The 27448-nt window shown below is 40.2% G+C and overlaps 1 protein-coding gene and 1 long non-coding RNA gene across 4 annotated transcripts in view; one reads left to right on the top strand and one right to left on the bottom strand.

Annotated features, from left to right (window-relative positions):
* Window positions 1-27448, top strand: part of LOC119496693 (thrombospondin type-1 domain-containing protein 7A) — a 183193-nt gene that overhangs the window by 47050 nt on the left and 108695 nt on the right. For all 3 annotated transcript variants that reach the window (XM_037784190.1, XM_037784191.1, XM_037784189.1), the window contains exons 2-4: window positions 15840-16674; window positions 23475-23723; window positions 24860-25044. In XM_037784190.1, coding sequence (XP_037640118.1) covers window positions 15840-16674; window positions 23475-23723; window positions 24860-25044 — 1269 coding nt within the window. The remainder of the gene's footprint in view (window positions 1-15839; window positions 16675-23474; window positions 23724-24859; window positions 25045-27448) is intronic.
* Window positions 2764-24998, bottom strand: LOC119496695. Its single transcript, XR_005208779.1, has 3 exons — window positions 24939-24998; window positions 4987-4992; window positions 2764-2776 (listed from the first exon to the last, which is right to left on the bottom strand). It is a non-coding gene; the product is annotated as an uncharacterized LOC119496695 (long non-coding RNA).

Below are 27448 nucleotides of genomic sequence, written 5' to 3'. Positions count from 1 at the left end.
CGTACCCTCTGCAAACTATCACACCCCTTTAGGGCAGACTTCCAGAGGTCTGTCGGCTCCGATTTGAGTCAACAAGTCAACAGAAACCAGACATGTGAAGCATGGATGGTATTGTACTGGACAGCTCTTGGGTATAAATGTGTTTATAATGTTTGTATCACCTCCCTGCAGAACAAGAGCTTTCATTTCTTGGTAAATAAAGATAAAACACTTTGCCGCAGTGCACACACATATTTATTTTTACTTTGACAGTGATGGGTTTGGCCACTGTTATTTGTTCTGTTTTCTCTTCGGTGCCTCTACTTAAAATGCAGAGGGTAGTTTTCCCTGCATGCCACAGCCTTTAATAGTATTTTGGGGACTTGATTTTTTTATTTTACCATAACACTCAGCTTCTGTTTTATCACACATAAGGATTATTTGAAGAAAACATCATGTAATAAATGTGTCTAACCAAGATCAGTTCTCTGATTTTTTTTTTTTTTTACAGTGATAGGAGCAATTTGTTTTCAGTCCAGTATACAGACGTTTATTCCAAATAGAACAAGAAAGCGCTTGCCAGTCATGCTCCTTGTCATAATATCATCAATAATTTCTCGTGTACCACCAGGCGTTTTATGAAGAAAATATACTCCCTCATTAGTGAGGCTGGCTATCTTGACAAACACCAGCGCTGTTGCTGTTTAGGATGGTTAGACATAACATTCTTTAAACAAACTATGCATGTTGAGTACAGCAGCACAGCATGTGGACCCGCCTGCTTATTTACTAAAGACCAGTGTTTAGTTTATTTGCATCCCCATTAGGCTCCACATGAGTGGTTGCTGATCTTCCTGATGTCCATGCAGTAAATCATTTTATTCACCACGAGCTTAGTTTTCCCCCTTTACTCACAAATTCATTTATACATTATACATTCTAGGATGTATTCTAACAAATACAAAGGCAAAAACGGATGTTATTGATTTACAAAATATAAGAGGATGCAGATAAGTAACGGGAGAGCACCTGAAAATAAAAATTAAATCATTTGGAAAAAAATGTCTAATTTAAAAATAAAGAAGAAAAGGAGGAGGCAAAAAGAAAAGCAAGAGGGAGAGCGAGAGAAGAAATAAAAATAAACAGAGGGTGTGATTTGTTTGGGTTGGATGCATTTCAGGCGAGCTTTGCAGGATGCAGGAAATGCCCTGAGCGATTACATTGCAGCCCGTTTAGCAGCTGCTGTCTGCAGCGCTCTTCCTCAATGCTGGACCAATTTTGTTTGCTAATGAATTTTCTTTCGATAGACTAATGGCTAAATCGACTAATTGTTGTGGCTCTATTTACCAAGCAAATTGTTATTCAAAAGTGACTCGAAGGGTTTGTGTTACATTTAATGTTTTGAGATTCAAGTTTTGTCTGATGTGAAGAGTTATACACTTCATTGCACGGAATATCAATTTAATTATTTTGCATTTCATTTTCCACATATTTGCCATATTTTAATATATCCATACACTGATATATTGTACACAAATATTTGTATAAACAAGGGCTGTCAAACGATTCACAATTTAATGGCGATTAATCGCATGATGGTCCATAGTTAATCAGGATTAATTGCAATTTAATCGCACATTTTTTATCTGTTCAAAATGGACTTTAAAGAGAGATTCTAGTATTCAATACTCTTATTTAACCTCCTTCGTGACAAGCTAGTATGTCATGGTTGGTACCAATGCATTCCTTAGGTTTTCTAGTTTCATTTGATGATCCAGTATCTTCACTCTAGCTTTAAAACTGAGTCCGCTCCAACCTTAAAATCACAAGTTGTTGTTAGTCATATCACCCTGTTTAAAATGCATCCTCATTTGCTTTTTAAAAATATAAGTAAGTACAATATTTAATTCTCTTTTTTTTTCACTCTGCAGATGTTACTGTATGTAAATGTGTTGTTTACAAAGTTATTTCGGGGCCTTGGAGAATTAAGCAATGTTTACCTGGGAGGGATGTGTACAGCGATGGTTGCCAAACCTTTTTCTGCTGTGCCCTTTTTGCAGTTAAAGTTATTTTTACCCACACTGACAGCCTGCATTCAATGAGCTAATTGTTAACGCTTTTTAACCAGATTTGTCTGAGTCAGCTCAGCGGGTGATAATGATTGATGGATTGATGGATCCATCACCTTGTATTTTTGCTTCACAGTAATTAACCAAAACAGCTCAGCTCGGGAAAAATAGAAAATAGAGAGACAGGCGGCTCAATCAGTCACAATCAGGTGGGAATGTATGAGACAGCACTGTGGGTTAAACACCAGGCTGAAGGTTTGGTTTGGTAACATAGACTGCATATAAGAAATGGACATAGTCACTGTGACGTCACCCGTTGGTTTGTGGACTGCCGTTTTGAAGTATGGAGATCAGCATTTTGGTGTCACCATCCTGGTTATCTGCAGCAGGAAGTGGCACGAGAGGGTGGAGCTAAGTACAAATAAGTAGACGTATTAAAGTGGACCCATAAACTGTATATCAGAAGTGGACTGCAATATTGAAGCCTCAAGTTCGGCATTTCGTCCGTCGCCGTCTTGTTTTTTTGCAAGCAGAGGTGACACGAGAGGGCGGAGCTAAGTATAACCGAAAGCTGAATAACACATTTTTAGGTGACCAACATTGTTACAGTTAACTTTCATGAGCAGAAAACACTGTGAAAGGGTTAAAGTTGTAAGACGAAAACACGGACAACTCCCAGACCGGACAACACCGGGGTTGCAACCTGTCAATCACAAGGTAGCCACGCCCTAAATCATCCCCTGCTTCATGGTCTATTTGACTCTAAATGGGACCATAATTTACTAAATGAACATCATGCTGTATTGAAGAAGGCTTGAAACTAGCGATTGAGACCATAAACTCATGTTTACAATGTTTACTGAGGTAATAAATCAAGTGAGAAGTAGGCTCATTTTCTCAAAGACTTCTATACAATCAGACTTATTTTTGCAACCAGAGGAGTCGCCCCCTGCTGGCTAATAGACAGAATGCAGGTTTAAGGAACTTCAGCATTGGCTTCACTTTTCATACCCTGGAGTTGTCCACTGTTTGATAATCAGCATCCGGGCACACGTTTTACCCAATAGAGTCTGCATCGAGCCACATCGTGTTTTCTTCGTCATTTGAAACAGTCGTCTCCTTAACATTTACTCTACAGTGATTTCTCAAACTTCTCTATACTTCTCCTTCTCCATACTCGAAAATGGATGACAAAAATGTAGGTAGGAAGAACTAGCATGCTGGCGCGAAAGTCAGCTTGAGTTGGAACTATGACAGCCTGTTACTCATATTAATAACTATGGTACAGTATGGATGGTGAAGTACTAGTGGCTGTGACCACTAGAGGACACATCCATATGTTGGAAGATTGATATCTCCATGATGATTATTGCTGTTTTGTTTGTTCTCAGTAATGTCAAGGTTACCTAGTTTGTTTTGGAGGGAAGTCAGGCATCTTTACTGGAGCATGTTTGTGCAGTGATGCGTCATTGTTATTGTGCTCTTTTAACTTTTACACTTGATGCCTGTTTGCATGTAGATCGTCATGGAAGTGTATAATGGGCAGTAATGGAGTTGCTGATTTGCTGCAGAGTTTTACAGTATCTGACAGTCTGCTTTTGACTCTGTGTGTGTGCTGGACACTGACAGTGTCAAATTGTGAAGCATCAGACATGTTCTTGTCCCTGTTGTTGTGGTGACAAACGGAGAAGCAACAGGATCTTTCGCTCTGGCTCGGTGCCTGGCTCTGACCCTTCCACTCAAAGAATTTGGAGCGTTTCTTTGATGTTGCCGACAGCGATATCGTCGCTGCCGAGCATGTGGGTGTTGTTGGGATTGGAGCACGTTCTCTCTAATTTATCTTGTCACTCCTCCATCCTCTGGGGGTGTTTATGAGCTGACAAACACAGCCTATCTGTAAACAACAGAACAACAAGCTAGTCCTCCAGTTCCTGTTGCTCACTTTTTGGCTTCTTCTACGTGCTTGTAATGTCTTTTTTTGGTGCAGCTTTAATTCCAGGTTCAGAGACATGATGATGCTGCTTATCTTCACTTGAATGTGTATTTTGTACTAAAAAGTCTCTAACTGCTGAAGATGCCCACTCAATTTGACCGCTGAAGCCTCATACTGTGGATGCGGATTATATCTCCCATCTCTTCACAGTCAGTAGGGACAGGAGGGATGATTACAGCAACCAATAACTCGTTTAATGTACATATATGGGCATGTGAGTGTTGTTTTAATACAGACATGAGGACATGTGAAGCTATTCTTTAGAACTGGAAGATGAGCAGATTCTGTCTGGTGCAACAGTTTTCTAGCCCAGCATCGTTTAGCTGTAGCTGGATTGAAGTAGTTTCATGTGAGTACATCATATCAAGCTCAATATGATGGTTGAGTCTGAATACACTTAGCCAGTTCTATTAAATGAGCTTCATATTAGTAGTATAGTATAAACATAGTATTCAATAGAGTAGTGCAGAAATGAGTCCTAAAACACGAAAATTAGTTAGTATTTTAGCACCACTATTCTATTTTACCCTCTTCTGAAAGTCAATGGGTTGTTTGAATGGGTTTTTAGTGAGATGCCTGAAATAAGGTCTGTGGTTAACACAAGCTGAGAAGATTTTAACGTTTTGTTCTATGATATAAAATACATCAATAAATGCCCCACTTGTGAATTTTGAAGCTTTTGCGTGTCTTAATAAAGGTGGCTGCTAACAAGTGACTAAATGAGACTACAGAGGTTGACGGGGAGATTAAATTTCATCACGCTAGTGGTGGCGATGTTTAAGTCATGCGACCATGGTGTAGTTTGTTTATAGCAAAGGCTGCAACTAACTAACTAACAATTTTCATTGTTGATTAATCTGTCAATTATTTTCTCATTTAATCGATTAGTTGTTTGGTCTATAAAATGGTGAAAAATGGCGATCAGTATATTCCAAAGCCCAAGACGACGTCCTCAAATGTCTTGTTTTTTCCACAACTCAAAGATTTTCAGTTTACTGTCATAGAGGATGAAAGAAAACCAGAAAATATTCACATTTAAGAAACTGGAATCTGAGACTTTTGACTTTTCTTAAAGAAATCAAATTAATTAGATAGTTGAAAACTAATCGATTAATTATTGCAGCTGTATTTATAGCCGAACGTTGGCTTTTTAATTCTGGCGATTGCATTTACGCTTCATAAATCATAAAAAGTGGTGTTCATTTGTGAAGATTATCTTGCTAAACAAAAAGTGTAAGTACCATAAACGTTTGTTTGCCGCAGATCTTGTTTTCTCCAGTAATCCAAAACCCAATGGAAAAATCTCATTGAGTTTATGTCGAGGGAACCGGGGCAAGGCTAACTTCCGGGTTTGCCTACGAAAAAATACATCATGCCTGCAGCACTCTATATTTCATTCAAAAGATCCATGCACTTTGAAGTCAAGATGAAATGAAAAATGCTTTTTAACCCTTTTAGATCACATCCCAGGTCATATTGTGCACCTACTTTAATTTAAATATATGCCAAAAAAAATTCAGAAAATCAATTTCTTCATATTTTATATCAAAATCCAATCATCTTTTCTTCCTGTGCAACAAAATATGTTCTGTGCTTATGTAAGCTTGTACCAACCAATAATATCATGACATCCATCAATCAATCTGCAGCTTTTAGCGACAAGGGAGGCGTGTCTGCTGTAGCTCTGTTTCACGCTACATTCTAAGCCTGCCCACTTTTAAATGGGAAGAATTTGATTTAAATCCATCTTGTAACTGTACACCGCTCAAATATTTGTTTCCCCGGGGAATACTAGCAGTACAGAAGATGCTCTAACCTCCATTTCACTTGGACTTTAACAAACTTGCGTCATTGTCACTGTGCCGCACACGGTTGCTGTTATGAAGTTTTAATACGGGGTAAACTGACAGGAGCAAAGATTAAAATGGAGAAGACAATTTAACATTGTGTGACTTGCTGAAATTTCTGCCTGGTGCTGGACGTGATGAATACAGAGTCATCAAAGAAGCTCCTTCAAGCCATGCAAGCACAATCATGGTATTACAGCTAATGAAATTTAGATCAAGTGTGAGCGGAGAGCCTTAGTCAATGTGGCTTAGTGCCGCGCAGCCCTGGGCACCGATCACACTGAATGCGGGCCAGGGTTAACAATCATCCGTGAATGCTAAGCTGCTCAAAGTGTTCCTTCAGATGTTAAGTATTAGCCTCTGGTCTTTTTCCTTTCTCCGTTGCTCTTTTCCACGCTTACCCCTGATGCATACTGCAGCCCATTAACACCGAAAGGCTAATGTCCATCTGGTGCTAAATAGTGCTCTTTTGACCGTGCCCCATGAGGAATAGCACGATGTGAATGGCAACATTTTCTTTCTGGGAACTGTATTTATAGCCGACTGTGCTCTTTTAACACAAAAACAAAGCACTGTTGGCCCCTCGCCCCATGCACACCAGATTTGTTTTTTAGCTCTCGGCAAACAAAATCCTCTGCTGAGCTTAATGTGACTCAACATGGCAAGTTCAATGTGGTAATACTAAGTTCTCCCAAAGGCTATGCAAACATGCAATTATCGCATTGTAGTCCATATGATTTATTCTGTCTAAACTGTGAAGCTCCACAGAGTGTTGAGCACTCAGAAACTCTATTGGAGGTTGCATTTTTTTAAATACTCAAACAGCAGGAAGAGAGTAGTTTGAATTCACTGTGGTGGGGTTTTTAAAACCAACAAAGGTTACATAATCAAGCTGACATCTTGCTGTGTAGCTGTGGAACTGATGGATCAATTACCAGGCACGTTCGCTCGGGATTTAAAACACCATTCACGTCCTTTTAATCATGAAGCAGGCTTCACTAGAGCGCTTTAGGTGATTCTTTCGGGCTTTTACGAACTGCAAATACTATCAAAACACTAAAAGGAGGTTTGTTAGTGAGCAGCCATATCCATAAAATAAATATAGTCATCCGTAAAATCAAACATCTGTAAAATCATCTTCCTAAACTGTGATTTAATCTGACAAGTTGACTGAGCTCGTTCTCATTTACTGGAACTGTGTGGGAGAACGAATCCTTAGACACCCTTAGGTAACAAAATATATACATTAACTCACTTTTACCCTTCAGAATAAGAATAATAGAAATAAAATAATAAATAAAAAATAGAATAATAAGAAGTTATTACTCTTCTGCAGCATATAGAAACACTCTGACAATATGCAGTGGGAGTTTGGACAGTGTTCAGCTAAGTTTCCCCCCAAGGGTGAAAAGGGTTTTATGCACTTTTCTTAAAAGTGCACTGACCCTGTGGCGCTTTATGGAAACTTAATTTTACTGACTGAGGCAAACCAGCCTTTATTTTATTAGACCTTTCCCATAAATGACTGATTTGAGGTCACATCTACTGGTTATAGGATCGCGGCGAAGTGCCAGCGAGACAGCCGCAATGATCCTGCGATGAACCCTGACCCCGCCGAGAGAAACGTCCCGTCTTTGAGTGAGAGATGCTGTGGATGTGAGAAATAATAAACAAACAGAAGCAGAGAGAGACACAGCGACACAGTGACCCATTCATTAGTGAGGCTGACCCTGCGGGGACAAAGAAGCAGTTCATTAAATAGACACTCGAGGCCCAGTCAGAGATCAGGCTCCAGCCCCGACTGTGAGGGAATCACACTCCACATATATTGTTCAGAGTGTGGGGCCCGGGGACTCCCAGGAGACCTGTTGAGGGCTCCTTGGGGGCTCCAAGTAAAACAAAGAATAGCTAATTTTATTATTATAAGTTGGTTAAAAGTGCCTGCAGAACTTTCCTTTTCTCTTTTTCTCAGTTTTTTAAATTAGCACCTTATGGTTCCCTGGTTTTACTGCATGTGACGGTCACTGAGCACTTTTAACAGAAAAGTTTCTATTATGACTGCTGTTAAGATAGCTCATTAAAGAAGTAAAAGAAGAAGTATGGGTATGAATATAATGTCTATACGATCCAAAACATACAGTACATTGCGGCTTGGCCATTTGGTTCTACCATGAGAGGACAATGATATTAACTACATTAATATATTGCAATTAATAATACCATTTGAAGATTTGCTCATGGAACATCTACAATTGATTAGTTTAAAGTATCTTTTATTTATCAGCACATTTGTTTCGCTGATAAGTAAAAGATACTTTAAACTAATCACATTTATTTAGCATCACTGTTCCTCCTCAGTCAGAATAGGTGGCTAACACCCTCATCTCTTACTTACAGAGAGGGGGGAGAGAAAATATGGACACACTTGAGTATCGCAATATTATGTGTTGTTTTGTGCCAAAAACACTATTGATTTTTTATTAATAATTTGCATGCAAAGATTAACGCAGCCAATACTCATTTGCAAAGATATGCACCCTCTCAATATAGGCCCTCTCAAAGTAGTGCTATGATGTTGGATTGTTACAGGTACCATAATTTCAGATCCCACTGTTTCTGATTGCATAAAGAAGTTAACTTTTTTTAATTCAGATTTTATGCATATGGTGGTGTGTTCTTTATACTGTGAGTTTTCCTAAAATTAAAAAAAAAAAATCGCAATATAACGCTCTGCATACAGTATCGCAATATATATACGACCCTGCAGCCGGCGAAAAGGGCACCGTTGGAGGTCCGCCATGCAGAAATGCCCAGCAGGTGGACCCACCTGCGCTCACATTTAATTGTAACCCCTCTATCATGACACGTATTGTATCGCCAAATGCTTGCCGATACACAGCCCTACTCTTACTATGCTGTGGTAAAATAAAGCACAAACGCAAGCTCCCTGACAAACATGCATGAACTTTGAGAATCTGAATTTTAATTTGTCTTTTTGACCCAAATATTACAAGAATTAGGCATTAGGTTGAGCACAAACTTCCAGCAACAAGTTTCCAACTTGCAAAGATTCACTGTAGTTTTCTTGGTACTCACTTTTGAGTGGACTATCTAGGTCAGATGTACTGTAAGAGTTATACTCCGTGATTTCTCAATCACAGATAGATACAAACCCAAAGCGTTTGGATTACAGCTGTGGTACTCACTCAGAAGACAGAAAGACTGGAGATTCAAGTGTGACATGTTTTTAATTGGAAGCATAAAGCAGGGTACATCGAGGGCACGTCGACACTTAAAAAGGAATGCTATATTTTCCGGAAGATTACATTTACATAAATATTATTGTGAGTTTCTTTGTGTTTCTCTATACAGGATTTATTTAGCTAATATTTGCTTATCTCGCTCCTTTTTGATTGAGTTACAGTACACACAGCATTGATGCAAACATACTGCCTGTTTTACATGAAATCTGACAGGAATGTAAAGTCTCCAGATGTTACAGTAAATTCACTTTCAGCTAAAATAATGAACAAACACAGGAAGGAAATTATTGTTGCCAAACGATGAAACTACATTTACATTTAGATTGCACAGGTCTGAGCTCTGTGCATGCAGTCTCTGTCTAGTTTGGATAACTTTGGATTTATGTTTGTTCATTTTTGTCCTCTAGATTTGATTTCACCACAAAATAACGTGAATGCAAACTATAAAAGTATACTGGTCTAACAGTGGAACTAGATCATCATCAATTAGACTTTCAATGAAAATTGGTTTGATAACAGTCATTACAATTTCCAATCATTTCTGATGTACAGTGGAGTGACAGTAATTGATCATTTGGTGAATGCGTTCTGCTAAACATGTGATAAATGGAGGTGAAACACAGTTTGTTTTCAGAATGTCAAATGGTGCTGTCAGACTGCATGCAATATTGAAAAGTTAGCTGTAGGCTACCAGGGCTACGTGTTGATTAACATTTGGAGAAGAGAGTTTCAATGTGTGGCAAAACAGAAAACAGCTGCAAAGATCTGACAATACAGAACGTGTCATATATGATATTAGACACAGAATAAGATACAGAACAACCCAGACTCTTAGTGTGCGATCTTAGACCTCGCAGGTCGAATATAGCCAAGCTTTGTGATATTTATTCATTGAGAACCCGTTATATTCCACATCCTGAGCTGGCGGAGTGTTGAGAGTGTTGAGAGTGTTGAGAGCTGTGCAGAGCAGAGAATAGTCTTGGAGAAGATAACTTCTATCGAGGATAGATTAGATTCGGATGGAAGGTGTTTTATTTTGGTACCGGAGAACCTGTCTCGATTCTGCTGCATTTTAGATTTTGGATCAGCGTTTTCTCCGCTTCATTTTCTTCCTCTGCCTCAAAACTCAATATCAGCTCTCGAGATAACATTCACGCCTTTATCAGTTTGTATTGTGAAGGCAAAACTTCCAAGTCGCCCTTTTCTATTATTGGATTAAAAAATAGACTTCACATAGATTTTATGGACTCAGACAAACACCTTCGTCTGGAGAATACTAATGTGATTCACCCTCTGAGTCTTGTCTTTAATACGAGTGCCTAAAAGCATGATGAGTTATAGATGCCCGGCAAACGTAGAAATCATTTGATTATCGGACATTGATCGAGTGTGTTGATACAGTGAGGAGTAAACTAACCATTTAGAATATGCTTTTAGGCTCCCGTGGATGCAGTGTCATGTCTACTGAAGATAGATCCTGTCAGCTGTATCAGCAGCTGAGATCAGAGAAAAGGCAACAAGCAGCCTCATCAGAGGCAATCATTGCCGGAAATCTGCTCCCGATTTTCTGCCAGCCGTGATTTTTAACTCTGCATTGACGTGGGTCAGCATGAGCTGCCCTCGCGCCGACTGCCCGTTGGCCACAAAGGATCCAATCAACCCCCGGGCCAATATAATCAATTACCTAAGAGGTTAATGAGAGGTGAAAAGTGAAGCTGTCCAATTAGTTTGATTTTTTCTCCCTTGGAGTACAAGCTGAGTTGGGATGACCGGGTTAACACAGTTTTCATGGTGTCAGCTAATTTATCTTCATGGAGAAACACGAAATTAGGCCCTACACCCTCTATTTGATTCACTTTAAGCTCAAAGGCAGGGTTGGTTATACTGACAGTCTGCCGCTTCAGGCCTCCCTCCAAAAACAATATTTAATCGCTATTAATTGTTGATATTATCAAATTTACTAATTGTTGTGGCTCTATTTACCAAGCAAAATTATATTAAAAAGTGACTTGAAGGTTTGTGTTACATTTGATGTTTTGAGTTTCAAGTTTTGTCTGACAGTTACAGTTACATTTCATTGCATGTAACATCGATTTCATTATTTTACAGTTAATGCTCCACATATTTGCGATATTGTAATATCTATATCTATATCTATCTATACAATGATATATTGTACAAAACATATTTGTATACACTAGGGCTGTCAATTATTTAAAATATTTAATCGTGATTAATCGCATGATGGTCCATAGTTAATAACGATTCATTTTAAATTAACGCACATTTTTTATCTGTTCAAAATGTACTTTAAAGAGAGATTTCTCAAGTATTTAATACTCTTATCAACATGTGAGTGGGCAAATATGCTTGCTTTATGCAAATATATGTATATATTTATTAGTGGAAATCAATTAACAACAAAACAATGACAAAAAATGTCCAGTAACCATCACAGGTACTGCATTAAGCATAAAAATATGCTCAAATCATAACATGGCAAACTGCAGCCCAACAGGCAACAACAGCTGTCAGTGTGTCAGTGTGCTGACTTGACTATGACTTGCCCCAAACTGCATGTGATTATCATAAAGTGGGCATGTCTGTAAAGGAGACTCGTGGGTACCCATAGAACCATTTTCATTCACATATCTTCATATCTGGAGGTCAGAGGTCAAGGGACCCCTTTGAAAATGGCCATGCCAGTTTTTCCTCCCCAAAATTTAGCGTAACTTTGGAGCGTTAATTAACCTCTTTGGCGACAAGCTAGTATGACATGGTTGGTACCGATGGATTCCTTAGGTTTTTCTAGTTTCATATGATGGGAGATGATTTACTCTAGCTTAAAAAGCCTGAATGATATGATTGGACAGGTTTATGACAGTCCTGCGACAGCCGCAGATACCGGATTGTTTTACTTTTTTTGTCACGATGTATTGATAATTTAATCTAAAAGAACAAAAAAATGTTCTGAAATCTTTTACCAACCCTGTCTTTAAATGTAATGAAATAGTGTGTTCAGAATAGATCCTAGTGTGTGCAAGCTCTTCTTTGTTTCTATGCTCAATGTTATATTTATAGAACCTAGCAAAGTTTTTTAGCCAAGTGAGCAGAGCAGATTTATGTTTTTGAGCTGTTTAGTTTTTCATACCAGAGAAGTAAAGGAACAATAAATAAACACAAGACAAACAAAAGCCTGTGGCTGATAGGGTTGTTGATGAATATAGCAATAAATGAGGACGATGCTATGAGCAAGCGACCAGTACCACAAAACATTTCAGCTGTTGAAGGCTAAAGCTGGTGTTACTCTATATTTAAAGTCCCAGTGAAATGGAAGTTAGGACGTCTTTAGCTTCTATACTGTAATGTATTTGAGCCGTGTACAGTTACTAGAGGGATTTAAATCAAATCCTTTGCATTTGATTGGACCACAAATGTTGTCACTAAAAGTTGCAGATTGATTGATGGATGGATGTCATGATATTATCACATGAAATTGGTTGTTACTAGCTTACGTGAGCACACATTATATTTTGTTTTACAGGAAGAAAAGATGACTGATTTTGATATAGAAATACGAAGAAATACATTTTTTTTGTAATTTTTTTGCATATATTGTTAAATAAGTGCACGATATGACAGAGAATGTGATCTAAAGGGGTTTAAAAGGCATTTTTCATTTAATCTTGACTAGTGTGTAGAGGCTCCTCTTTGTTTCTATACTCAATGTTATATTTATAGCACCTCGCAAAGTTTTTTTGCCAAGTGAGCAGAGCAGATGTATGTTTTTGAGCAGTCTAGTTTTTCATATAAGATAGGTAAAGGAGTAATACATAAACACAAGACAAACATAAGCCTGGGGTTGATAGGGTTGTTGATGGATAGAGCAATAAATAAGGACAATGCTATAAACAAGCGACCAGTACCGCAAAACATTTCAGCTGTTGAAGGATAAAGCTGTTGTTACTCCATATTTAATCATTGTCAGCGAATTCAATGAAAAGACCAAAACTAACAACGTTTTAGTTCATTTCTTGATACTTTCTGACTTCATTAGGAGTCATTAAAGCTGAAAGAGGCGAAATCGGAGCAAATATGATTAAAAAAGTTATTTTTATAAAACGGTCGCTACATCGTGACAGTAGTACATGAAACAGATAACCTGAAAAAAAATCATGTGCCTCTGTTTCCTCCGGTGCTCCTACCGGCATTTGCAAGATTTCACATACCGGAGGAAAACAAGCAGTAAGAGCTGATCTATGAGAGCCGGCTGTCAATCACTCGCGAACTCCGACCAAACGGTCAAACTAGGCAGCGCTGATCAAATATGAATCAATATGATGTTACGTTAATGCCTTTTTCTCTCTTCAAATGTTTTCAGAATCATCTTGTAGTGCACGGTTTAGCTGTAAAATGAGAAAGTTTGTGACGCCGCCGCCATTGTGAAATCTAATGAAGGGATGCCAAGTTCCGATCACATGACCGGAGCGCAGCCAATAGGAACGCTCTCTCTCTGAAATGACCCGTGATTGGAGGAGGAGCAGAAGTCTAACTTTTCTCTCAGAACACTTGAATTGCAATATGCGGAAAGGTTATTATGGATTTCATGCCCAATGATGTAAAAAATATGATGCCTACTGCCACTTTAAGAGCCCATTGGTCCCTAATAAAGATGTGATTCTTTGATAACAAAATATGTAGTTTTAATGGTTAAAAAGGCTCCAAAATTTCCTAAAAAAAACAAACAAACTGGGCTCTGTAGTTTTTAGCTAACACCAAGCATCACCCTGAAGGTGTTTATTTCACAATAATGACCCGCTTGCTGTATATTATTCAAGAAGAAATCAATAATTTGACATAAAAAAGGTCCTCCAGAGTCCGAGATCAGAACTGCGTCCTTAGCAACGGTCTGTTATAAATAAATAACGGACCGTAAAATGCCGTAATTGACGAATTAGAATTGAGCATTCAATAAAGCTGTGTAATAAACAAGAATAAATATTGCAGTTGTTGGGGACTACTTTCAGTAGCGGATTAATACACATTTGGTGCGGTAGTGCAAGTTAGCAGCAGGATAGAGTATGTGGGATTTATTCACAATAAACTACAGTGCTCATGCTCATCATAGTGAAGGAACATGTCACCCAGTGCAACAGTGTGCTTCAATGATGTGTTTTGTTTGGATGCACATACAATACTTGTTAGTAGGATCAGTTCATTGTTGTATTTGTGCTTTTCACAGGTTTTGTTGACTGTAAAAATATATAGAATATCTCCAGCCTTACCCTTTAAGGCTACTCTAAAAACCCTGTTCTTGAACCCATTGCTAGTATTTTTCTAATCAAATCAATTGTATGATTATATGTCCACCTCGTCACTACCCTGGTCCTGTTCTAGGGCTATTTGCTGGATCTCTACTGCAATTAGTAAGAGGGGATAAGGGGAGGCTTTGCCAGAGGCTTGTGTACAGACAAATACGCTTATTGATGTTTGTGGCAATTCCTGCCGGTTGCCAACAGAGTTTGATAAATGCCACAGATAGATTACTCACGGCCCTTCTAAATTGGCTTTCAGACACTTTGCTTTGATCACCAATAATCTCCGCTGTTGCACATTGTATTTACATTGCCTAATCATCCCCCCCTCACCCCTGTAGCACTCCCTCTGTTTCTACCATGCACCAACAATTGACCCAAGTGTAGCACACAGCAAGGTGACATATTATTTTTTATTGAATATGACATATTTTTTGCACTCACACATGCTCTGCTGTGGGGTGCCAACAGCTTTTCAATACATTTTACATCAAGGACCACATTAGAGGAGTCTGTGAATTTACTGTGTCATCCTTGAAGATGCATTATATGCTTTTCCTCAGTTGACAAGCTAAAGTGAACTGTCTCAGTCTTTCTTTAGCATTAGAAGGTTTGAAGTGTTTGACTAATTGGTGCTTGCAAAATGTGGCTTTTGGTTTTAAAGGCACACAAGAGTTTTCAAATGAGTGTTACTAATGCGACTACAGGACGTTTGTTAATCCGCTACTTCAAATCGAATCACAGCCTGTGCAATTATGTCTTGTTTTATTATGCCTCCGCGCCAGCAGGTTGGCCGTACATACCCATTTTTGTGAATATGATATCTCAGGGAGGCCTGCAAGGATTTTCTTTAAATTTGGCACAAACATCCACTTGGACTCAAAGATGATTAAGATTGATGAAACTGATTAGATTTGGGTGGTCAAAGGTCAAGGTCACTGTGACACCACAAAACACAATTTGGGCCATAACTCAAGAATTCATCTGCTAATCATGACAATTTCACACAAATGTTGAACAGCATTACTTGAAGCCTGACAAGATGGGTTTTCGTGTGACATTTGATCCTGCGATTTCTCACGTGATCTTGTGACATCGTGAGAATCCAGCTGCCGTGCAAGGTTACCAAACAGTACACCATGATCCAGTCAGATGAGCATCATTATTCCGATTTCCAATCAAAACCAACAAGACCTAATATGTTTCCTGTTTCTGAGCTGTATCTTGATTGTGTTTTGTAATATGATAAAGTAATTCACTCTTGAGGTTACTTACAGCACTCCAGACTGTCCTTGCAGTTATATCTGAAGCTCAAAGGTTTATTCTTTGGTGTGTTTCATATTGTAATTTGAGCTTGTTCATGTGTTTCCCAGGTCCATGGGGGCGATGCATGGGCAGCGACTGTGGCCCGGGTGGCAGCCAAAGCCGGGCAGTGTGGTGTGCCCATGTGGATGGCTGGACGACGCTACACACCAACTGCGACCAGGGCCAGCGTCCTTCCAACCAGAGGAACTGTTTCCGTGTGTGTGACTGGCACAAGGACCTTTATGACTGGCAACTGGGTGCCTGGAATGCGTGCGTGCCAGTTTCAGCAAGGACCTTATGGGCCTCACGGCCGTTCACATGCAGCGGAGGCGAAGAGGGCATTCAGACCCGGGAGGTGGGCTGCCTACTCAAATCAGACGGGTCTCCAGCAGAGGATGCCATCTGCGAGTACTTTGAGCCCAAACCTCGCCTGGAGCAGGCGTGTTTGATCCCATGCCCTCAGGATTGTGTGGTTTCCGAGTATTCGCCATGGACGTCCTGCTCCAAAACGTGTGGAACAGGCCTCAGGAACAGGGTCCGTAGTGTCCTGGTTCCTCCACTTTTTGGAGGCGCGGTTTGTCTCAACCTAACTGAGTTCCAGTCTTGTAAACCAGGGCCTTGCACAGGTCCAGAGGGCATGTACAGTCTCAGGGTTGGACCGTGGAGCCCTTGCGCCCTCCCACAGACTCGGACAGCACGCCAAGCTAAGCGCAGGAAAGGTAAAGGCCAGGGGCTCAGGGAGAGAACCGGAGTCAAAGATCCAGAGACCAGGGAGCTTATCCAGAAGAAACGGACCAGGAATCGCCTTAACCGGCAAGAGAGTCCGTTCTGGGACATCCAGGTGGGCTACCAGACTCGGGACGTGACCTGCATACACAGGAATGGGAGCACTGTGGGACGCAAGTGAGTGGCAACATTTTTATGTTAATGTGACAGTGAAGTTAATTTTTTTTTTTTTTCCCCTCAGCACCATTATATGCCCCTTCAATTTTGTTGCCGAGGCAATGGTGAGACATCTGTCAGAATTATAGCTCAATGATAAACACATTTTATTTTATTTTAAAATAAGATAATTATCTACCATATTAAAGGCAGCAAAGGTAATCTATATTTATTGAATCTATAATGAATCTTTATATTCATTGTCAGTATTTCTATCCATCTGTTTGTTTTGGTCAGCAAGTAAACTGCTCCTCATGTCTCTGTGTACCTTTGACATTTAGGTGTACTGGTCCTCAAGTCAGCGCATTTCTAACATCGTGCCAAATTTGTCCTCCTGAATTTGTTTTCTTCCCCCTGTCGGGATGTGACACATAGCGGAGGATGTTTATCGGCTGTGTGTTTGTCACTGCTCTGCTGTCAGAGCAATGAAGCACAACTTGCCACCATCAGTGTATTTGATGTCAACTTCAGAGGATGGAAGTGGCAAAGCAACTCATTTTATGACATCAGATCAATCTTTGTCACGACTTTGTGTGTTACTTTTTCAAAATAGGGCAATTTTCTGAGTTTTGTCCTTTGGTCTTGAATAGATGTGTGATGATACAGTTATGTTATAAGAAATGTGAACAAATCAAGTGTCAGTGAAATGTTTTTTGACTTGCTAAGACATGAAGTCAAATTGTTACAACAAATCTTTTTTTCGGTACTTTAAGGTTACAACTTCTAGAGAAGTTAAAGGATCATTTCACCCATGCAAAACATATAATTTCAATGTGTTGAGGTTTTGAGATATAAGTTCACAAAACCAAAACTATCTGCATAGCTAGATAATGCTAGGGGTTAGTGAAAAATAGAAGTATTATTTTGTGATTGAAGGGTCAGAATTAAAGATAAAACAACTCAGGGATTTTGAACATTATCCTGTAACAGATCTTTACTTGAATTGGTCGTTGAATTATGCTTTCAGTGGGCACTATCATCCAAAATACATGCTGTAACTATATGAGGGCTTCCATTTATAGTGTTGGTAAAGCCCTGTGGGATCTAACCTCTGGCCGTGACATTAGTATTACTGCGAGCTACAGAGTCACACTCTCTGACTGAAAATGAGATGCATCAAATAGCTTCCCACTCATTTCTCAGCCGACGTCTCCGCCTAAAAGCACATCAAACATTTTACTTCCAAGAAATTAATCTGCCACCAGCATCAGAAAGCACCCCATCTGATAGGAAGGCACCGTCAGCGTAAATCCTTAGAGTAGGTTTTCACAAACAATACAGAAGTCAGACAGGATGTAGTTTCACCCACTGGTGGATTGGTGTTCTCATTAACCACGTCGTGCATCTTGGAGAGATTGGATCCTATATAAAAAAAACAAGTGTGTGAAATCTGGTCATTAAAACCACCTCCCCACTGGTTCGAGACACATTCTACCCAGATTTTCAAAAGTTTACGTGCATCCATCTCTCCGAGACACATCCATAATCATCCTCCTCCGAGGTGTAATTACATCAGTAAGCATGGGAGTAACCACATACGGTTCCTTTATTCTGCTTCCTGTTGTAATTGCAGCTGAAGTGACAACGAAATGATACTGAAATTAGCCGGTTTTCCACCTGTTTCATGAAAGTGACAGGACAGAAGCAGCTCCGGCAATTTCAACACGTGGTTATGCCAAAGGAGTCATCAAGCTGTCCTAGTGTTTATCTGATTTGTGTGGGTGGGAGAGCAGTGATCTGTACGTAAGTCAGAGCCTGTGAAGATAGATTATCAAACACTGTCACCTGCATTACCGCTTGGGCTGGGCGATTAATCAAATTTTATTTTCAATTATGATTTTGGCTTCCGACGATTATGAAAACAAGATAATATATAAAACAATTATTGTGTCGCATTCCATTTTCGCAATGATGCTCTCGTTTTGTCTTGCGTTATAAATCCAGTGCAACCATTTCCTTTACAGCGGTGCACTTGGCGGGTCAGGGACGGCCGCTCGGTGTAGAAGGATCCCCTCGTGGGTTCTCTCTCCAGTGCTGTCTGGCCCTCGCTGGGCGCATTTCCTCTCAATGGTGCGCCAAAACTGGCTCTAGGTCAGCTTGGAAAGGCCCAGAGTGAGGGTGGCTGGCGGTTCTTAATGTAAACTTAAACTTTACTAGAATCATCATCTACATACAGGTACATATATGAAATTTGACCTCTGCATTTAACCATCCTAAGCATTTGGGAGAAATTGGCTGCTGTAAATTGCCCAGGGAGCAACTTGAGATTCAGTGTCTTGCTCACTTCAACATGCAGACAGTAGAAGCTGGGGATCAAACCGCAAACCTTGTGGTTAAAGGACACCAAGCTTTACAGCACCGGCTGTGGACCGGGCTTAGTGTTCGCTGCACCATCTCTCCCTGCAGGGAGGGACGGGGCCCTCTGTTCCCGGCGCGACTGGGGCAGACAGTGCGTCAGGGTTCTGCAGCAATGTTGGCAACCCACCCAACCCATCTTGAAACATGGGACCCCATTTACCATGCTTTGTGGGTGTGACTTTTTTACTGTCATCACCATTCATATCTATACAACCAACGTGATTATGATTATATTGTTCACCAGAGCACAACGTTCTTCATAGATCTAGCCTCTTTGTTTTGCTCTCACAGTGCACCAGATCAACACAGTCTCTCCGCCAACTCGTCAAAAACCATCGCTTGGTTAGTGTCCCTACTCTACGCATGGTTTCGTAGGATTTTAGCGACTGCTTTTTCTAACTGATGGGCTGAATATTTCATCCTTGACCCACTTTATCTTTCAAGAAAAAATACTTATTAACTTCTATTTTTGCCATCTAGTACAGTTTTAAAATGCTGTGTTCACAAAAAGCTTACAAATCTATAGCTGTTGTCCACTTATCAGACTGTTATGTTATGAGGTTATTGACGACTATATTAAACAAAAAAAAACCTTCAAGATTCAGATTCAGTCATTTATTGCCACATCATCTGCAGTTGATTAGGAATTTGTTTTGGTGCGCTCAACAACAAAAACATATAATTACATAACACGCACAACAAAAACATGCTGCCACAATAACAATATAGTAACAATAAATACAAAAGTGCAACCAGATGGCTCATGCCCTTAATGACAAGTTAAAGTGCATGTGCTTGTTTATACAGCCGGCGAAGCATTTAGGATGTGGATTGCTTCGGGATGAGTGCTATTGTGGAAGTGAGATGTTTTGCGCAGTCTTTTACCCGAAGGTAGAAGACTGAATAGAGGGTTTGCAGGGTGTGAGAAGTCTAAAGTTTAAAATCTTCAAACCTTTCCGCTGGATGCGGATGTGGTATAGATCAGACATGATGGGAAGTACACAGCCAATCATTTTTGAAGTTGTACACATGACTCTTTTTTCTCGTGAACTGTAGAATACCAATCAGTTATCGAGAAAATGAGCACATTTTCTTTTACCACTCTATAGAACTGTATCATAGCGACTTTTGACACACCAAATTTCCTAAGCTGTCTGAAAAAGAGTACTGGTAATCAGTGAATTATGGTTCTTGTCACAACACGTATTGCTGTTATTCCTAATAATCCTCTGATGTCTATATTAGATGACTGTAAGGTAATCAGCGATTCTTCTAAATAGCTATTTCTGAGGATCTATCATCTCTTTTTCTATTCCTCGACTGACAGTAACTTAAAATGTCATCGTTCTTCCTTAGAAACCTGGATTTGTGGTCTCTGATCTCCAGGAAAGAATCAGTGACAATGTCAGTGGAGCAAGCCATATCTGTCACACGCCACTGTACTCCAAGATTTGATCAATTATGTACTAAGTCTATTCATTAATGCTTTGTTGGCGCAGAGCTCTCAGTAGTGACTGGGATCAAATATTTCAAAGGAACCGTGAAAACAACTCACATGCCCTTAGGAGCATAAATATTAATCCTTGACTTGTTTATTTCTTGTCCTGAAATATTAATAGTTGTTTTTGCCACTTTCGGAAAAAGTGGAACAAACTTCCCAGTGAAGCAATAACCCAGTCAGACGCTCTCTGAACATCTTGCTCTCTTCATTTCCAATTTTGTTTGATGCACATCTGTCATTGGGCCGTTACTTCCTCCATAGTCCTCCACTCGTCCCAAACAGGCCCCTTCCTCATAACTCAGTCTTCTGCTTGTGTCCTATTAATCAGGCTTCCTTTTTGAATGTTTTGCTGTGCCACTGAGGGGGTGTATCTCATTACATCATTGCATTTAATGCTGAGGGTCCCACGTGGTGCTGTAAATTTGGTTCTTATCCTTATTTGGCTTCTCCTCTCAGACATTTTTTTTTTTGGAGGCTCTAAAGTTGTAAAAAAACAAGGGCTTCTTTAATCACTTGACCCACATAGAATTATGTTTTTAGACCATTTCATTGGCATGCTGTCTTGAATGCAGTTCAAGTAATGAGAGTTTCTTTCCGACCGCTTTTATTTTGTCAGGAAGCCCTTGGAGTCCATTGTTGCAAGTTACTGTGTAAAAACCTACAGATTTAAAAATGAAAATTTTTCAGACATCATCTTACTTATTTAAATAGAGAACGATTGTGTCCTCATTCTGTCTGAATGACTGAGATGAAGAAATAATGACTCCTTTTTGCAACTTTTTGAAATCTCCGCAAAAATATTGCTCGGGCACGCCGTACACAACAAACGGGGAAAGACTCAAAGGATCCAGTTGCAGCTGAAAATGGGTCATTGGCTGCATTAGGGGGCTTTTTTAAAACACAAGAAGTTCCATATGAGACAGGAAATCGAGCCATCACCTCCTCGGTGCATCACACTCACTGTGAGAATCCTCATTGTTTTCCTCCGATGCAAAAAACGAACCAACACACCAAGTGTGTTTGGCAGAAAAACAAGATTTTCCACAGTGTCGCTTCACTACCACTTCAAAGACTGCAGAGGTGTTTTAATCTGCAGGAGACACAGGAGTTAAAAGAAAGGGGGAAAAAAAAAAACATACTTAGCTCATACATTTCCTCATTTATCCCAAAAGTCTGAGTTGCTGGAGGTGAAGTGTGGTGGCAGCGTCTAAATGAGAGGTTTCTAAATGAAGCAGAGCTGTAATTAGCACTAATAGCTCGTCAGCTGCAACGCCTCAAGGGGAAAGACATCCAGACTGAGTCGCAGAAAGCAGTCGGCTTTAGTTAGAACAAATTTCTAATGATTCAGAAGGGGCCCCAAAGAGAGGACGGGTTATTCATTACATCTAAATGCCATTTAGATGATCAAAAGATGTGAGTGAGTGATTGATCAGAGGTTGTTTTGGTTGTCTTAAGACTTAAGGATACACACACCATGCCACGCCACTCCTGTTTTGCTCCTAATGTGGAACTGATTATGCAGCGTGTATGCTAATGAGAGCAGCTAATGACTAAATGTGGCACCAGTCAAGGGCAGAGGGTTTAAAAGGGAAGCTATGCACACCACTTGCAGTGTCACGCATCTGTTGCTCTGACACGTTCAAAGAACCTAAACCGTGTCTCTGAGGCATCTTAACCACATTGATATTAAAATGGCAGCGAGAGGTAACTGAAAGATTTAATGTTAATGTAATGAGGTGCACACTGCATGACTCTGTTTACCATAAATATGCTCTGTGTCCATGTTGGTCCCGGAGAATAACAAACAGATAAAAGGATCTACCTTTGGAGAGTTGTAAGGCTTATTTTCTTTCATTGCTGTTTGTATTTGATTCTCAAACTCTCATTTATCAAGAAAAACTGCCACACATTTTGCTGGTTTCAGCTTCTTAAAGGAACAGTGTGTAGCATTTAGGGGGGATCTTTCAGCAGAAATGGAATATAATGTTAAGAAGTATGTTTTCTTTAGTGTATAATCACCTGAAAATACCAATTGTTGTGTTTTCTTTATCTTAGAATGAGCTGTTTATATCCACATAGGGAGCAGGTCCTCTTCACGGAGCCGGCTGCCATGCTTCTACAGTAGCCCAGAACGGACAACCACTGGCTCTAGGACCATTCGCGTTTTCACATTTTAGTAGTTCTCATATACGCCTGGAACACAGGAGAAGTTCAATAAAGTCTCAGTTGGTTGCAATCTGCAGCCAGATCCTACACACTGCAACTTTAAATGTTCATATTTCTTTTTTTTTCTGTTTTATATCTTCTTCTCTCCTAGCGGGATGAGTTTTGTTGGGCGTTACACTTTATCACTATAACTAAACAAAATAGTTCAACTTGTTGGGGAAATGCGCTCATTCGCTTTCTTCATGAGAGTCAGATGAGAAGATTGACACCTCTCTGATATTTGTACGCTAAATATGAAAGCTACAGCCAGCTGCCGATCAGCTTAGCTTAGCATTAAGTCTGGAAGCCGGAGGAAACAGCGTGTTTGTCTCTGTTCAAAGATCTGCCTATACCATCACTTCCAAAGCTCACTAATAAACACGCTATATCTTGTTTGTTTAATCTATACAAAAACGACAATGTTAAAATGTCAAGTTATAATTTCACGGGGGGTTTTGGGCCTGACTATTTCTTGGGCGGGAGCAGTGACTTCCCGGAGACCGGCTGAGTGAATTTAAAAGGTCTCCTTTACAAGTATGGGACGTTCTCCTCTTGTAGTCCTATTTGTGTTCTAAGCAGAGGTGTATTTTTACATAAATATCTTGCCCTGTATAGCATCCTCTTATTCTAACCCAGATCAATCTCATAACCAAACCCCCACTCCCTCCTTCTCCCCTTCCTCTTTATCTTTTCCCAGCCTGTGCGCACCGAGGGACGTGCCGCTGACCGTCCAGTCCTGCGTCCTCCCCAAGGACTGCCAGGTGACCGACTGGGCCGAGTGGGGCCCCTGCTCCAAAACCTGCGTGGATCCCGAGTCTCCCACAGGCAATCGCACTCGGAGCAGACAGGTGATCCAGTTCCCCGTGGGCGAGGGAGCGGAGTGCTCGCAGCTGGAGGAGTCGGAGTCGTGTGATCCTCAGGGTGAAAGCGTACCGCCCTGCGCCACGTGAGTTCCCTCCAGATGATGGCGGAGGAAGGCAGGTTGCACAGCGGGGAGGGAGCAGGGGGGCTTTACGAATTTGAGTGTAAAGTGTAGATGTGTTTTTTTTTATAGCGAAGCAGGCAGGCGCTCATGTTTCACAGGGATACAATTGCATGTTGGGTTGCGATAATACCTTCCTCGCTGGTTTCAGCATTGTTAAGAGCCTGCTACAGTACGAAACGCTCTGCAAAGATTCATTCTGTATTCCAATAAAGCTCAGGCAAAAATACAGTAAATGTCTGTCTGAGGCTGCACACCCTTCCTGTTGGTTTCCCTTTACTCATATCACCGAGCTAATTTGTTCTCCTGGGTGGCCCATGGTTCTGTGTGTGTGTGTGTGTGTGTGAGTGTGTAGGAGGCAGCATATGGAGATACAGTAAATTGGTATAAGTGCTTGGGCTGGTGCCAGACACAAAGTAGAGACAAATGGAGGGAGACTGCAAGGATATTTGAGTCCTATAAACTACCACACACACACAGTCAAAGATTTAAAACGTAGGCTCACAGATGGGCTTTATTCCCTCAGTTTCATCCTATATCATCTTTACATAGCTATTGCCAAAACACGTAGTCATACTCTCATCCTGGAGAGTGTTTTTCTTGGAGAAATCAACTTCTCTGACCAAATTGTTGGATTCTTAGTTTCCTGTCACAGTTGTCTGTTGTCCACGCACTTCTTACTATCTCGTCACATTATGACATTATTACTAGCTGTGGTAGCAAGCCTCTAGATTGTGATAATGAAACACATATCCATTATTATATACATAAATCTTATGTCACTTGTGTCTCCGAAATCTAGTATGTTTTCAAAGACACAAAGGTTCCTCTGTTGGGTGAATAAATGGTTAAACTGGTGGTTTAACTGTCCACTGGCTCTCCGCATCCCTGAAAGTATTTGCATACTGTACATACTTTACTGCAGTAAAGTGAAAAGTGCAGTTCATCGTGTTTTCAGAAAAACAGAATGACTAAATCGGTTGTAACTATGCAACACATCTTCACGTGCTAAAGTTAGCTCTGCAGGATTGTGAATGTGCTGCACTTTGACACTACGTTACACCCACACACAGAACCTCCATGTGTTCTTTCCTCTGTAGCTACACCTGGAGAAGCACAGAGTGGAGCGACTGCCGGGTTGACTCGTTGCTAAGCCAACAGGACCGTCGGCGTGGCAACCTGACGGGGCTCTGTGGGGGAGGCCTGCAGACCAGGGAAGTTTACTGCGTCCAGGCCAACGCTGAACTTCTCAAATACCTCAACGACCTCAGAGAAAAAGACAAAGGTAAAAAAAAAGTTCTGTAACATTCATGACCAAAGTCTGATCTAAATTGTTTTTTTTTTCTTTCTTCAGTGTTTATGATGTAAGAACAGGTGAAAAAAAATATCAGATTTTTTTTTTTTTTTTTTTTTTGTCAATGTTTGTTTTTGTAATACTCATTTCGGCCATATGAGGCTGCCTCGTGTTCTGGGTAGGACTAAAAGCATTCATGTTTTCTTCCAGGTAATTTCTCCATTGGCTCTAAACACAAGGCACATATATTGTATGTTAGCAAGATATGTAAATTAAAGCTCATCTGGAAGAAAACATGCTTTTAGTCCTATTTAGAATATGGGGTCTGTCAATTATCCTGACAAAAAAAAAAAAATTACCTGCCAAAAGAAAACAATTTAGATCAGACTTAGAAAATGGATCACCAGAATTTTTTTTTCTCACTTGCCCCTCAGGTCTTCCATACCTGGAAGATGTTGCTGTTAACCATCTGGATAAAACATCTCCTTTATCATTCTCCTAGTCTGGGATGTAAAGTTTATTTTATGAGACAAAATATCATTGTTAGTGCTCATTTTAATGACTTTTCTTTAAGTGAATTTTCAATTCAATTTTTAAGTGAATAATTGACAGCTGGAGTGTTTTTGCAGTGTGTGTTTATTTGTCCATAACCTTCAGTATACCAGCTTTACAGGCATTAGCTGAAGTTAGTTCGCAACCTATGGCTGTGTCTCTGACTGATCTAAAAAAAAAACAGGAACTCCAGTTCTTTATTTTCCTCCAGACTTCTCTCTATTTCTTCTTCTGTACATTGATTAATGTGAGAAACTCAGATTTTTTCCTCAATGTGAAACATTTTCAACTTGCGAGGCCTCATCTTCACCTCAGTTTGTGCCCTCCAGATGAAATTTGCATCTGTTCGGGGCCTTGATTTAATATGCAATTACACCATCTATAAAAAGTGCTGCGTGTTCAGTCTGAACACACATTTAGAAGTAGCATTAGCCTGCACCATATGGACCCTTAGTACAGTGTTAAAGCCCCTGAAAACTTGACTTCAGATCGCTCGTGGTAAGAATGCTTTCAGGGCTGACAGATTATACAGATTATAACAACCATATGTATTTTTTCACTGAATATATTTTCACATACATGTATTATTCATGTTTAAGAAGGAATCATCATACAGAAGTTTTCTTGCACTAGCTGCTTGTTGCTGCAGGATTTCATAATTAATTCCACAAGGTTTTGAATCGGAGTTTAGGCCAGTCTTAGCAAAAACAGATTCCTAAACCAGTTAAAGACTTCATTGAAACATGTTCTCCCTCGCTTCAAAATGCTGCTCTTCAGTGTGGCATAACAAATGAAAATGTCTAATCCACCACATCTGCCTGCCAGTTTTTCAAGGTGTTTTTATTTCAGTTTTTTGTCCGCTGCTCTCTCCTATATCTCCACTGCCCTCTGTGATTTTTATATCATTAATTTGTTCAGGAAATCCCCTTTTATCAATGGAACATTTTAGTTATATTGATCTCAGGAGGCTGTCAACCGTCTTCCTTCGATACTGTAACCAACACCACAGTTGCTTAAGTCAAATCTTAAAGCACCACGTAGCATAGACTCAAACAAATCAGTAGAACTCTCAAGTGTAACTCAAATAAATCTGATCAAGCGCTGTTACATGACAACTTACATCCTCCAACCCCCCACGCAGTGTATATTATAAGAACTGCAGTCCCTTGGTGGATTTGTAGCAGATAATTGCACATCAACTGCTTGCATCAGATGTAAGCCTACACGTTGTCTGATGTCCAAATATACAATGACAAACGATATTGCATTAAAAGTCACTGTAGTATGTTCTTGTTATCTTCCGTCTTCAAATATCCCATTGTGGCTACATTGTCAGATTTAAACAGCCTCCTATACCCGCTGCCGTTCTCTGCTTTTAAACCAAAGCAGGAGTCATTTAGAACAAGGATTTCTCCGCTTGTGTGTTCTGCTGTGACTACTTGTTGTTGGTCACGAGTGCAAAGACCTCCCATTCTGACACTTGTCAAGCCAGCTTAGCGTCAAAGCTGCCCTCTTAAAGAGGGCGTTAAAGACATTAGTTGAGGCTATAGGCTTATGGTGGCCAACGGTGCTCATCGCGTGAGAGAGAGTGACAAAGTCTAAGAGTAGCTGAGATGCCCGCTCGCCACTATAGTTCCAAATGTGGAGAGATGCTCCTCACGCAAACTAAGAGCTTGAAGGTCAGTCTGTCCTTTCTGGTGGTGTGTTTAGTGTAAGTTGTGGATGTATATGAAGACATCAGCTGATCAAAATGTTTTCACTTCATTATTCAGTCTGACATTTTGATCATGTCTGGCTATTTTGCCCTAACCAATCACTAGTAATAATTAGAGCTGTCCCGAAT

Source organism: Sebastes umbrosus, chromosome 11, assembly GCF_015220745.1.
Source record: "Sebastes umbrosus isolate fSebUmb1 chromosome 11, fSebUmb1.pri, whole genome shotgun sequence".
Taxonomy (NCBI): Eukaryota; Metazoa; Chordata; class Actinopteri; order Perciformes; family Sebastidae; genus Sebastes; species Sebastes umbrosus.
The sequence above is the reverse complement of the archived record's forward strand: the minus strand, read 5'-3'. Positions and strand labels throughout refer to the sequence as shown.